The 14967-nt window shown below is 37.4% G+C and overlaps 2 protein-coding genes across 3 annotated transcripts; one reads left to right on the top strand and one right to left on the bottom strand.

Moving 5' to 3' along the window:
• Nucleotides 1–215: 215 nt before the first annotated feature.
• LOC127636609 (heterogeneous nuclear ribonucleoprotein D-like) lies at nt 216–7608 on the bottom strand. The gene is made up of 8 exons (XM_052117251.1): nt 7418–7608; nt 5872–6040; nt 5632–5793; nt 5359–5490; nt 2786–2891; nt 2540–2698; nt 1502–1602; nt 216–362 (listed from the first exon to the last, which is right to left on the bottom strand). The coding sequence occupies exons 1-7, from the start codon at nt 7504–7506 to the stop codon at nt 1532–1534; spliced, it is 888 nt and encodes a 295-aa protein (XP_051973211.1). The 5' UTR covers nt 7507–7608; the 3' UTR covers nt 216–362; nt 1502–1531.
• Nucleotides 1071–14713, top strand: enoph1 (enolase-phosphatase 1). 2 transcript variants are annotated; one of them, XM_052117253.1, is made up of 6 exons: nt 1071–1169; nt 11079–11180; nt 13717–13919; nt 14100–14232; nt 14338–14461; nt 14559–14713. In XM_052117253.1, exons 1-6 carry the CDS (start codon nt 1071–1073, stop codon nt 14696–14698), a joined length of 801 nt encoding a protein of 266 aa, XP_051973213.1. In that variant the 3' UTR covers nt 14699–14713. The 2 variants fall into 2 exon arrangements, with proteins under 2 accessions (XP_051973213.1, XP_051973212.1); XM_052117252.1 differs by lacking the exon at nt 1071–1169 and adding an exon at nt 10736–10983.
• Nucleotides 14714–14967: the final 254 nt, after the last annotated feature.

Raw genomic sequence — 14967 nt, 5'->3', positions numbered from 1 at the left:
GGCCCATCTCTGTTAAATACTCTGCCATTACTCATAGAAGTGAAAGAAAAACATGACAAGATATATTGTCCCCATATTTTTTTTTAATCCCATTATCCAAATCAACTGCAGGAAATAACTAAAATACAAAATAAAGGACACTTAACTAAACAAGACTTAAGAACACAGCACAAAACCTACAGGTTTGATCAGAATGAAGCACAGAATAAGCCAAACTTTGAAACAAAACGCCTCGCTATTTACAAGGTTAGACACAAAGTTTCTCCAGAGGACCAAATAACTTTTTTAATTGTTGTTTAAGGACAGGATTCCACACGCTGCCTCCGAGGAACAATGTCAAACACTCAAGCCAGCATGCCGACCTAAAAGAGAAGATACACAAGATGAATTATTCCGATTTATAGACCAAAACAGCACGTCCATGTTTGTTTAACTTCTTGAGCTGCCAATTTTAAACTAGGAAAATCACCATTAAAAATTAAAGATCATATGTTTAACTTAAGAAATCACACAACAGCTCATAAGCCAACAAAAGCTACAGCTCCACGTGGTTAGTCGACAATCTGATCATTAAGGAGCGAATCCAAATGCATTGTATACTGAAAATTTGGAGGTAATTAACACAGCCAATCAGTTAACCCGTCTAATACAGATTTGCAACAGCTTTTAATGGCTTCATAAACCCGCTATACATATGATCTTTAAAAACTAAGTTTAAGGGAAAGTGGAGGTGTACCCATTTGAAGTTCTCTAGGGGCTCTAAAGAAAAAGCAAGCATTATGAGTTTATGCAATTTACAATGGAGGTGACTGTTTTAAAGACAAAACCCCAAAAATAATTTCACTGAAGCTCCACAACTGAAATACAAGAGCACTAAAATTGAAAGAGAATACAAAAAAGCAGTTATCAATCACTTTTAGGTTACATTAATAAATACCTGTAAAAAACACAATTTAAACTGTTAAAAGAACCGACAATTTAAGCAAAATGAGGGAAATCTCCTTTTGTTTGTTTTACGCTGGTACAGGAAGTTGGAAGAGACCATACCACTGGACAGTGCTTTCTTGTGCATGCCGTGCTCTCTGCCCGCTATGTGCGACGCCCAGAGAATGTCGTGCTCGGGTGACACACGGCCTGCAATGAAGTCCCCGCTGGCAGGTACAAACAAGGTACAATAATCAGAATTAGGGAAAGAAAGGAAAATTAAGGAGAGGCGCCCTTACTCTGTACCCCTTAGCAGTACTTTACCTGTTAGCATTGCTATCAAGTCTCTATTTTATTCCATTATGATCACCTGTTAAAAGCAGGAGGAGGAAAAGGAAAACCTACAGAAAAACGCTTACGTTTTTCTGCCATGCTAAAAAGGCAAAATGGCTACACAAACTTTAGCCATTAAAGATCTATAGACATGTCTTCAACTGAGGTACATTGATATTTTTAGTGTCTATTGATCTTTAACATTAAGGTGTCGAGCCAGAAGGTAGAAAAGTAGTATTCTTACCCATTAATATGAACATTTTTAGTCATTTCATCAATACGGCTGGTAGCTGTTCTGATGGTTTCCGCCCTCCCGTGAGGCCTTGCCATAACTGCTTTGTTGACCTAAAAATAAAGGTGCAACAATAAGATCTCAAAACTGCATTTCAGTGTTAGGCCTGAAACACACGATAAATAACTCTAAGCAAGTCTAAATCAGTTAGGTTGCTAAACAAACGCAATGGAAGTACGGATTGCATTATCAACATTGCCACAAGGGGCACTATAGCAGCCATCAACATAAGTGCCAAAACTTCCTCTACACTTAAACATGACAAAAAGTAGCATATTTTAATTAATCGCTTTAAAATCACCACAGCTAAAAATATTAAACTTACTAGTTTGTTGTTAGAAGACTAGTGGAAGCATCCCATCCAGAGAATGTTTCGATGAATTCTGTCTGCTTAATTTAGATCCATTGTCTTCAGTCAGTCATTTAAATGCTCCCAAACAGCTGATTTAAGTCGCTTTTTTTTTTTTTTTGTGGTGAATCTGAGTCTGGTAGGTCGAATTCCTTATTACATTCTCTCTCTCTCTCTCTCTCTCTCTCTCTCTCTCTCTATATAGATTTAGATATAGGGTTTTGTATGACAAATTGCTTTTGTTCCTCATTTTGTAAGTCGCTTTGTATAAAAGTGTCAGCTAAATGTCAACTGAAATCACGTGTTTGCAATGCGGTAGCCAAGTGCTCGCATCTGCCTTCACACACTTGTGTGGAGTATGTTTCGGGCTTAAGCCGTCTACAGTCAATTTTTGTTTTTCTGGTCAACAGTCATGGTGGAGCAACAACATGAAGGGATTCTTGATAAGCAAGTTAAACTATACTGTAAAAAGCAACATTGCTTTTAGTGGCACACAATTAGAGTTAACCATCGATGCACAGTAATGCAAGAATGCATCAAAGCAAGTACAAAGGGACATCTGCATTTGCAGATTATAATTAACCTTGGCTATTTGATATGGCGAAAATACATGTAGGTAATGAAAATGTGTCTAGACGTACCATTGAAATCATCATAGCCTTGGCCATATCCATAATTTTGATAGTTGTATCCTGAATAGTCATAGCTAGGGTATCCATTATAGCTCTGGTTGTATTCACTGCCATAGCCTCCATAGTTCTGGCCGTAGTAGTTGTCGTACCCTTGATTATAACTCTGTCCTGCTCGGAAACATTTAAAGAATCCTTATTAGTTTCAAAACAACTGGATGTATTAGCAATCGAGTGGGAGCAGTAATCTAAATTTACCTCCTCTTCCACGGCCTCCTCTTCCTCTTCCTCCTCCAAAGCCCCGGTCCCCTCTGTTCTGCTGCTGTCTGTAAACTTCTTTAGGCTGGGCAACTTTGATTTCACACTGAAAATAGAGGCAAACAACAATACTTACATGCACGAATGGTTGATATATAGAATATTCACAATGATTTTGCTAGTGAAAAAATTAAGCAACATTGTGCAGGGCTCAATGGTAAAGATTTTCTCAGATTTGTACTTGCCCTGCCAACATTTGCACTTTTCTAAGGTGGTCGACCAATATAGCACAGGCCAATAAATTTCCCCTTTGGCCGATTTGTTTCTTGAGGGTGTAAAAAAAAAAATTGCATGCTTGCATGTGAAGAGACTGAGACGTGTAAACAACCAGTAAAGGTTTGTTTTGTTGTTACGAGCCAAAGTGTTACTACAATAATAGGCGGGTGTGCAACACAGTGTTATTTAAACAGTACGCATATCAGAACTGCGGCAGACACGTTTCAGCTCATACGGTTCAAGTGCTCGCCCGTTTCATTCTCTCTCTCTCCCTCCTCAACAGTTTCCTTTAATTTTACCTGCCTTTCTAATGATAAAAATGCAAATATCTATCAAATTAATGTTATATACTGTCTGCAAATATGAACATATCTAGTTTAAACAGATGTAATAAACAAACCTCACACAACTTCAACAGATCCAGCACCTGAGCACTCAAATCTTCCTCTGAAGCACATATTCTAACAGTCTCTCCTCAACAGGTCCCTGTAACTTTTCTAATGATAAATGGCAAATATCAATAATCACCCATCTGCAAATATCCAGATATCTAATTTAAAAAGACGTTAATCACGAGCCTCACGAAAATTCAGCATTTTCTTCCTGTTGAACCAGTAGAGTAGTCTAGAGCATACGCAGGCATATGCCTTATGCTCACCTATTTTTCTTAGGATTTTGCATATGCCCACCTAATATAAATGTTTATACGTATGGCCGCAAGTACGAGCAGACTTTTGACCTGGATCTTTTTCAAATATTACCTCTAATATTAACTTCATAAATTCACACCCCTTACAACACTACTACACAACTGCGTCGAGTGCTCATCGACTATCTTCCCCTGAAGCGTGTATGCCAGTGGTGCCCAATACGTCGATCGCAATCTACCAGTCAATCGCAAAGGCAATGCTGGTAGATCGCACAATTTTAACGTACTTTCGTTAAATTTTTATAAATATAATGTCTTTCCTTCTTTTAGTTTCTGTCTGACTTGCACTTGACGAGTAAATATTGACCAGGCAAGGTTTTATTTATTCAGTTGCCATGACAACTAGGTTTGCGCATACGCGCCTTCCAAGGACTTCTGAGAACAGAGCGCGAAATTGCAATACCACTGCCTGGATTAAGCAAAACTGCCTGATTCCATTCAGTGCAAGTCATCAGAATAAGGTAAATGCCCTGGCTATTGTAATCTATTGTTCTGTAGGTGTTTTGGGTTTAGTTTTAAAACTGAATGATATCAACATTGAACATTTTTATATATTTTTTATTAATTAGAAGATGAATTCCATGTAGGGATACATGCAGTGGTCCCAACAAGCATTTTCTTATTTTAAATGAAACTGTGTTTTTTTAGTTGGTAGATCTTGATTTGGTCATTTAAAAGTAGATCACACAAAAAAGTGTGGGCACCCCTGGTGTATGCCATCAGCCATGATCAAAAACATCAGGATCAAAAGTTCCTCTGATTCACAAATCATGAAGGCCAGTCAATGACAATCCAGGCCGTTTAGTGTCAGGAGATCCACACGAGTGCAACTTCAAAGTAAAAGCAAATGTCTTATTCACTATGAACTGCATGTGCATTTGGTTTGCGAAAATGTGATTGCCAACATGGTTGCTGGACTACTATGTGTAATGTTAATTCCTTCTTCCTAATATATTATCAATTTCAAATATACAAATAATTTACAACATTTTGATTACTAATAAAAATTTTTGACTTTTTTTTTTTTTTACAAAAGTTAATGTGTGAAATAGAGTAAATATAGTGCTAAATAAGAGTCTTTTTTTTTTTTTTGCAATTTTATTTTTATGTTATTTACTATATTAAATTACATGATATATCGGCATTGCATCAGCCACCCTGCTCTCTAGATATCGGCAATTAAATAACCCATATCGGTCGATCACTGCTTTTCTAGCCATGTATTTCTGAAATAATATAAATTAAAATATGTTAATAATAAAGTGAGCTAAAGTATAGTTTTACATACAAATTATGTTGGCTTGACAGCCTAAACAAAGACCAAAATGATCAATTTTACAATTACATTGACAGAATGTTTAAAAGGGTTAACGGAATGCTCCTTGATTCAACAAGGCCAAGCCATTTCATGGCATTAGTTTACAATACAAAATCTATGCATCAATCTTTCTTAAGATTGTATCTGAAGGTTTAACTTGACTATCTATCTTTTTTAAACTTTCAGACAAAGGCTCTCTCTAGCCAAAATCAAAGTTTGGCTCGACAATCTTTCCCTATCAAGTTAGATATTATGATAATGTGAACATACCTTTCCTGATCCAATTTGATGATATCTGTTCTCTAGAAGTTTCTGAACTGGCTCCTCTAAAACATATGTTATAAAGCAGAATCCACGCCTCTCGTTGGTTTTGGTGTCAATGGGTAGCTCAATGTTCTCAATCTTTGGAAAGCAAAAAGACACAAATAAACAAATCTGTTCGTATGATTAAATAAAAAAATCATTCCCATCAGAATTGTTGGAGGCCAGTCAAGGACTTCATAAATGTTCAAAAGGAGATAAATTCTTGTCAAAGTTACTCACATCACCATAGGCCCCAAAGTATTCTCGGACCTGTTCCTCAGAAATGTCTGGACTTAGACCACCGACAAAAACCTTCTTAGGGGGTTCCTTCCCCTGCATGGCTTTGGCTCTCTTGGGATCAATCAGTTTGCCATCCAGCTTGTGTTCCTTCAGCTCCAAAACCTAAACAAAAAGCACATGCTGTAAACATGTAGTCAAAGGTATGACAGCACTTTAATATAACCGTGAGAGAACATTTACCCGATCAACACTCTCAGCATCTCTGAAGAGCACAAAACCAAAGCCTCTGGAGCGTCCAGTCATGGGGTCAGTTTTGATAGTGCAGTCCAGGACTTCTCCAAACTTGGACAGATAGTCCATAAGGTCTTTCTTGCTGGTTTCCCAACTGAGTCCACCAATAAACATTTTCCTACACAAAAACAAACAGAAAATAAATCAGTGAATAATCAAAGCATCACTATAAATAGTGATACTACACATCTGCTATTGGTGTATGCCAAGTACTTGTTGTGATAATTTTGGCTCGATGCCAAGGGCATAAATTTTGCCAAAGGTGTGCATTTTTGGGAGAATTTAATTTTTTTCCGACCTATAACACACTGTGTGCACAACATAGTTACGCTCAGGATCTTCAGGACAAAAATGTCCCAATTGAAACCCGTTAAAACGGCACTATTTGATCCCAGTGCCATTAAAGCATAAAATCATGAATTCTATTATGCTTTCATTTCGGAGCCCTGGCTTAAAACATTTTTTTATGTTCCACCAGATGGCCCCATTTTTCTCAAGTTTAGCTTATGGAGTAAACACATGCTTTTCCCATATTTTCTGTATAATGTCACACATTATACATACATTTCTGCATATACATGGTGAAATTATTTATTTTTCATATCCCAGCTAAGCTGGGGTCAGAGTGCAGGGCCACGATACTGCACCCCTGGAGCAGATAGGTTTTGCTCAAAGGGCCCAACAGGGGTGTCTTGGTGGTGTTGGGGCTTGAACCCCTGACCTTCTGGTCAGTAACCCAGAGCCTTAACCGCTGAGCCAACACTGCCCCTATTATAGAGCACTGCAGGCCAATTGAATAAATGATGCAGCTAAAATTGTGTAGTTATGGATTTCAGAGTGAGTTTTGTATGTGTAAATTAAGAAATGTGTGTGCATGTTTAAAAAACAATAGTGGCATTATATGGCATTTAAAGGGTTAAAATCCTGAACGATCATGAACATTTAGTAGTTATGATCAGGACTGATGTTGGTAAGAAAATTAACTAATTGAAAGTGGAAAGTAATTTTAATATAAAATATGGCAGTTTTTGACGTGGACGTTTTTGTCCTCGAAGGATCTCCGAGTAACTTATTGACGCACAAGGGTTGAATATGTGTCTGTTAAAAATGTGTACTTTAAAAGTGGTTAATTGGTTTAGGGGAACATCCTGAATTAAAATATAAAGCGAAATAAGGTGTAATTGTGTAGGCATTTTCGTGCCTCTAACACTATGTTATCGCAGTATTGGTATCGTATACTTTTACGGTGCTTTTATTTGTCTTTCCTTTTTTGCAGCTCGACTGCTTCACTCGTAATTCTCTTACATTGTATAGAGCACAACAATTCGGATACTCTGCTTAAGACCTCATTATGTGTTTCACGGAAAAATAGAGGAGTAAATAATGACAAAAGTTTAGTGTATTGTGAGAAACATCAAGGAAGCCGTGTGTACTGCAATCGCTCCGTTGACTACTATATTGAGAGGCTGTGAAGGCCTCCGTCCTCAACACTCACCCGTCATCCTGCTGATTTTTACTCGCGTTTATTTTGGATCCCTCTGGAAACTCGTCGGTGCTGAAGTCAGTCTGTTCTTCTATCTGCATTTTGGAGAATATGGTGTTTGATCCGACGTTCAAGGGTTGAAATACTGTATGACACCGGTTATAAAAGGTCGAAGACTTCCACACAGATAAAGTGCCGCGTTGAGTAAAATGGCGGACGGAGAGATCAGTGACGCAATTTGTCGTCAGCATGCAGAAAATGGGAATGGGCGGGGCTTATTTAAACGAATACAAAAACATGATTAGCAAGAGAATGAAAGAATCTGAAATAAAATATACATTGAATGTAATATAATATAAATGAAATTATATATATATTATAATACCAAACTAGAAACTATGGCACATCAGACTACAGTAAATATTGTAGTTTAATTTTGAGTTTTGTGGTAATTCCTATTTATATTCTCAAAAATACTGTAAATCATCTATTTAAATACATAAATCCTCCAGCACATGTACAATCATCACTGGTACTCTCCCCATTACTCTTCTACCTACACAAATGACTGCACTGCCAAGGACCCCTTTGTAAAGCTCCTGAAGTTCGCAGATGACACTACTGTCATCGGCCTCATCCAAGATGACAATGAGCCTGCATACAGAAGGGAGGCTGAACAGCTGGCTCACTGGTGCAGTCAAAACAACTTGGTGCAGAAGAGATGCACAGTGGAGATTATTGTGGAATTTGGAGGAACACCCCGACATTGACCCCGCTCACCATTCTGAACAGCACTGTGGCAGCAGTTGAGTCATTCTGGTCCCTGGGCACTACCATCTCACAGGAGCTGAAGTGGGAGACCCACAATGACTCTGACATTGATTTTGGAAATGGCCCAGCAGAGGTTGTGCTTCCTTCACCAGTTGAGGAAGCTTAACCTGCCACAGGCACTGCTGATACAGTTTTACTCGAAGATTGAGTCTGTCTTCTGCTCTTCTATAACAGTCTGGTTTGGTTCAGCTACCAAGTCAGACATCAGAAGACTTCAAAGGATAGCTCGGACTGCTGAGAGGATTATTGATGCTTCCCTACACACCTTGCTAGAACTGTACACATCCAGAATGACAAAAAGGGCTAGTAAAATCACTCTTGTCCCCATAAATCCAGCACACTTCCTCTTCGAACCGTTGCATTCTCTTGCACTGGAAGCTTCTGTCACCATGACAAATTCCTTGTGTGTGTAAGCGTACTTGGCAAAAAAGCTCATTCTGATTCTGATAAATACAGTACAAACAGATTGGCCACTTCTGCTAAAATGAATGGGAAAAATTGGAAGGCTCAACCAAGGCGCTCTGAGTGCCCAATGGTCAACAGATGTAGAAAGGAAGTCCTACCTTACAGATAAAAGAGCCAATCACCTTTTAAATACAGACATCACTTATTAATCAACTCTAGAGAGCGTTGCGCATTAACAATACAAGCTGGGAAAATTGCGCTTTTTTTAAGCGTACTATGAGGCAAAGAATAATAATTTATGATACCACTATTGTCAGATTTTATTGCTGATTTGAAATATGTTCTTTGATCGTAATCTTGACCAACCGTTTTTGAGATTTTGGTCTTTCTCCATTCAAGTAGATAGGAGCTGCACTGGCATGACTGGAAATAGCCTCCCAAGAGCATTCCAAAATGACCGACAGTGGACAGACTTGCTTGAGTGACTTTGGTACAACATATACTTACATGAATAGTATACATACTTCACAATTTAAATAATACATTTTCCACATTACAGGAACGTTTTGCATTACGGTAATGTAGAAATGCAGGGAGAAATGTGCTTAACTGGCCAGGGGCGTAGCACCAAATTTTGGGCCCTGGGTACAAACCATCTTGCTGGGCCCCCGTACCAAATATTTATGTATAGAAAACTGACTTCTAAGGGGCCCCCCCTGCCTCAGGCCCTGGGTACTCGGTACCCTTTACCCCCCAGTCCGACGCCCCTGTAACTGGCATGAAAATAATGTTACAATACAACAACTTAAAAAAGGCTTCATTATCAATATGCAAAATTTAAAGGAATATTTCAGCTCCATCGAAAGTTAAGCTCAATTGACAGAATTTTTGGCATGATGTTGATTACCACTATAGATGTATATATAGACTCATCCCTCCTTTTTCTTTAAAAATAAATCGAGTTTACGTGAAGGCACTTACAATGGAATTAAATGGGGCCAACTTTTGAGGGCTTAAATGCAGAAATGTGAAGCTTAGAATTAATTATTCTTTTAAAACTTGTGTATCAGTTGAGCTGTAAAGTTGTTTAAATCATAATTTTTATGTTTAGCGTTACGTCGCTATGGTAACACGTGTATAATTGGATATAACTTTACACAGAAAGGTTAGTATACGATTTTATCACAATAAAATGCTAACAACAAACAAAGTTAGCATAGCAATGCATAACACAGCAGTCCCGTCCCACAGACATTCTTTTGGCGGTAAACTGGCGAGGATGTCTATGGTGGAGATGCTTCATTGTGCTTAAGAAACTTTTGTGAGAAAACAGCTCATCACTTAATTAATAAACCGCCTGTCCGCTAATCTTCGACTTGTTTATCACAAAACAACACTTTTGGAATTAACTATGTGTGGTGTTTACAATAATAACATCTATGTTTTATAAGAGAAGACACAGAAAACAAGTGTCGGTTTACGGCTCTCCCTTTTCATTTGTTTGTTATCCGCAAATGGTGACATACTGTCGTAACACAATAGTTGACCCCTTTCTCTCTCTCTCTCTCTCTCTCTCTCTCTCTCTCTCTCTCTCTCTCTCTCACTCACACTCACACTCAAACGCAGACATCAAAAATAGTCAACGATTCGGACACTAAAATTGTTATGACTTTTTAATGGATTTTATGGGATGGATAAAACTGAATGCAATCCATCCTGATTCATTTCCTCTCTTAACAGCCCTTCCCAGCCAGTGTTGCCAGATGTAAAAAAAATAAATATGTATGTATATATATATGTTGTCGCACAGAACCATTCCTGTATGCGTTGCTTTAATATTCTAGAGATGCTTTAGAAATAATATGTTTTTGTAAATTCAATACATCTGTTTCAATCAAACATTAGAGCTTTGTGTTTCCATTAACTGTTTACACTGTTTCATTTAAATTTAGAGCTGTTCCATATGGAGTGATATAGCAGACACATTTAAATAAAAATTTAAGTTGTAAAATAAGCATGTAAACAATGAAATACCCAATGAAATAGCATTTATTAAATATACTTACAATAAAATTGACAGATAAAGCGGGGGAGTGTGATGAATAGGATCTGGCAACCCTCTAACCGCCCCATGTGTTAGCTCGCCACTAGCCTGAATGCTGTTTTTGATTCATTTGTCAAAATCTGAGCTGCTCATCTGACATAATTCAATTAAACACGATTTCAACTGACACATATATCGTTTGCCATTGATGAAAATGACAGCGATAGCGATACCAGAAAATACTAGAGTCTTTCTCCTGGATATCGAAGGAACCACGACGCCCATCACGTTTGTTAAGGTAAGAGCCCATCATTGAAATAATAACATTGAAAATCAGATTCATGATTTATGTGTGTGCGGAATGCAGTACGAGAATTTTGCTCTTGCTCGCAGGACATCTTATTTCCATACATCAGAGAGAATCTGGAGGAGCATCTGTCTGCTCACTGGGAAGAGGATGAATGTAAACAAGATGTACATCTACTTAAAAAACAGGTCAACATCTATCAAAACACAAAATTATGGGCCAGACAACTATGCTGACGTAATTATCCAATAATATATTTAAATATCAAATAGGCCTTGGGTGTCAGTGTAAAATATATTGTTCTGAATCTTTTTTTACATGTTTTACAATGGTATGGGAAACAGCCACACTGCGTTTTAGTCCATCTCAAGATATCTTAGCAAAAGAGAAACATTTTCTCTTTAGGGATGTAAAAGTCACTAACTAAAATTACCATGGTACATCTGGTCTGTTTTTGGGACATTTTACAATGATTTGTGGACATGTAATATGCTAGTACTATGCTATTTTGGAGTACCTTGGAGTGCCATAATGTACGTGAATCATCTAACACTGGTGTATGGATAGGTTACATAAAATACTTTTGAAAAGTTTACATGTCCTATGGTGACATGCTGTACTTCATCTAAAACTATGTTAAGCAGCCTTTTGCTTCTATAAATATAAAATAAAAAAATATTTTATATTGAACGTGCATGCAGGTTTTATGAACTCAATCAATTAAGAGGCTAAATTGTACTTCAGTTCATTTGTAACACCATAGGAACATTGAAAATAAAGGCTGATACTGATAACAAAGCTGGTGGAAATGGCAGATATCAGATCAGATCGGCCGGTAGTTTTTTAAATCGATTTATTGAATGTTAAAAAAACGTCCGTCCTTACTGTGACAAGTGCAGACATAGAGGCTACAAGAGTCCAAAATGAATAAAATCGCAGATGCATGTTAATTTGCTGCCAAAATCCCAATAATAGCCATAACATAAAAACAAAAATAAGATTTGATCCACAATGCAGGAGAGTAAAGAAGCCCGGGGTCTCTTATTTTGAAATGTGTGTGCTCTCTCAAACAAATAAGGGAAACAAAATAGGCACACTTATCTACAATGCATTACAATATAAACACTTTAAAGTAAACATGGTCATATAGGCTAATAAAAACTGAATGAGCAGTAATTCATCAATAGGAGATCAACAGTTATCCGATAACGTCAGTTTAAAGTTATGATTAACATTATTTACTTACCAACAACATCTCTTCGGAGTGCTTATTTTTTATTACCTTAAAATAAGGAATTATATAAAAAAATTCTGTAAATGTTCCATAAAGCAACTATCGGCGCTGATATATCAGTAAAACCGATATATAGAAGAATGGTTAAGATAATTACCCAACCACAATATTACTATATTATTATATGAAATCAGATCTATTAAAGTCAACATGAAATGCCTTTTGCAACCCATTTTACTTCTGTAATCTGGCGTTCCAGTGAACTGGATATGTGATAAGAAAAATGCAAGGCAGGAATTTTTATCAGGACTATATTTTATGGGAATTATATTTATGGGGAATTGATTGGATTATGAAAAGTTGCTGTTCCATACTGGAATGGAGCTAGGTGGGGATTTGGGAGGAAAAAAAGCAGAGCAAGTAATTACATTTTGATTGGGGATGTCCCATTGATATTTTTGAGAACAAGTACAAGTACAGATAGTTCTTTTTAGGACTCGCTGATACCGATACCCATTTAGTTTTTGTTTGCAGTTTATTTAAACATTATCATCAAAATTGTGTTTAAATAAACCAATTAAATCTTTAATCAAATGAAAATACAACAATTAATTTTTTGCCAGCAGTCTAATGGCATTTGTTTACTTGCATTGTATGGACAAAAAGAGCAGAAATGTCCTTATAAAAATTTTCACTTCGGTTCTGCCGAAGAAGGAAAGTCATACACATCTGGGATGGCTTGAAGGTTTTTGGGTGAACTACTCCTTTAAAATGTGAGCTCCAAATTAACTTAATTTTAGAGGCCCACACCTTTCAGCCCTCCAAAGCTTTAACAGTGGATGGGAAAGTCTTCAAAGAGAATAGTGCCTAGAGAGGATCACTTCTGAATGAAACATCCTCCAAATGTATTATTAAACCGCAGAAGGCTGCTATTTCATTAAATAAAGATGTAGTTTGTATGTGCTGCGCGCTCCAAAGTGAATTAGCACTCTGTCTGCTCTCATCTGATACAAACAACAGAGCGTGCAATGCTCATGATTGTGTTTTCCATGTATGAGCAGTTGGTGTCGGCACAACAATGGCTCCACAAATTCACTTTGAAGCGCACAGCACATGCAAAATATATATATATATGTATCTCATTAAATTGAACCCTTTGTGGTTTAATAGTCACACAAGGACGTAATGTAATTTTAATTTGCATGCTGAATGTCAACAGTATGACATTCGCATGCCAGAGGATGTCGGTTTTTGGTATCTGAGCATTTTTACAAATCTGAGCATTCCGAAACTAGTATCGTAATGGGATATCCCTAATTAAAAAATTTTTTTGTTTCTTTGGAACAACACAAATCAATGAATTTCCCACATAAAGACGGCAAGAAAGTAATTTCACATTGACTTTAAAGAAATGGTTTCTCCACAGTGAAAATACACCCCAAGTGACAGAACTGGAATTTTCAAACTGAAAGAAGTGTCTCTATTTTTAGGCTGAAGAAGATGTGAGGCAACATAAAGCATGTGCGGTCCATGCAGTTGATCAGACAGTACACACAGATGAGGAGAAGGCCATTCGTGAGGTTGTGGAGAATGTGCTTTGGCAGATGGATGCGGACCGGAAAACCACTGCACTTAAACAACTGCAGGGCCACATGTGGAGAGCCGCCTATCTGACAGGCAGAATCAAAGGCGAGTAAGTAACCTCATCTATTCTTATGCATAGCCCCTCATGTGTCTGAATCAATGATGAGGGAATCTCGACAATGGATTGACTACTGATTTTATGTGGTGGTAAATCATGCAGTTTGAGCATTATTAATTGGCTAGGTTATGATGACTATTGGTTTGCTTTTTTTTTTTTTCTCTCTAAAAGGGTGTACCAGGATGTGGTTCCAGCCATCAGAAGTTGGAGACATCATGGTCTGAAGGTCTACATCTATTCCTCAGGAAGTGTGGAAGCACAGAAACTGCTGTTTGGCTATTCTGTTGAAGGTGATCTGTTAGATGTAAGAAAAACATTTGCTTGATAATGATTTAAAACATCAAAGGAAATGTTCATGTATCGATGAAGTTTTGTAAGCGTTGAACTTCTATTTAAATGTCTCTCTCAGCTTTTTAATGGTCACTTTGATACCAACATTGGTGCCAAAGTAGAAAGTAAAAGCTATGAGTGCATCGCAGAGAGGATCGGCTGCCAACCAGAAGAAATCATGTTCTTAACCGATGTCACACGAGGTGGGTACATGCTAATGCCTTGAATATGATTAGAATTATTTACATACTATATTAAATGTAAAGTGTGAAATTAATATAGTTAGTGTCTCCTTTACAGAGGCAAAGGCAGCAGAGGATGCTGGAGTAAATGTGGCCGTTGTAGTAAGACCTGGTAACATGGAGTTAACTGAAGAGGAAAGGAGCCATTATAAAATCATCACATCTTTCAGCCAATTAGAACTGATTGGGAGTGTTTGACAGCAAAGAACTGGGCTTATGACAGTGGATTGTTGGGTAAAATCCAATGGTTAGCATGTGTTGCTATTCTGCTGGAGCTGAGGTTCCCAGGTGCTTGTATTTTTACACTAAAACCCCATCTTTGAATTTTAACATGCCTACATTCTTAATGTTTTATATGCAGCATTAATGTGTTGCATATGACATACTAATGTCAGGAAACTTGCATGTTATCAGAGCCCCTTAGAGGACAGGGGAATTTATTTTCTGAAATTGTTTAAATTGTTTTG

Source organism: Xyrauchen texanus, chromosome 44 (assembly GCF_025860055.1).
Source record: "Xyrauchen texanus isolate HMW12.3.18 chromosome 44, RBS_HiC_50CHRs, whole genome shotgun sequence".
Classification (NCBI taxonomy): Eukaryota; Metazoa; Chordata; class Actinopteri; order Cypriniformes; family Catostomidae; genus Xyrauchen; species Xyrauchen texanus.
This window is presented reverse-complemented; position numbering and strand designations above follow the sequence as displayed.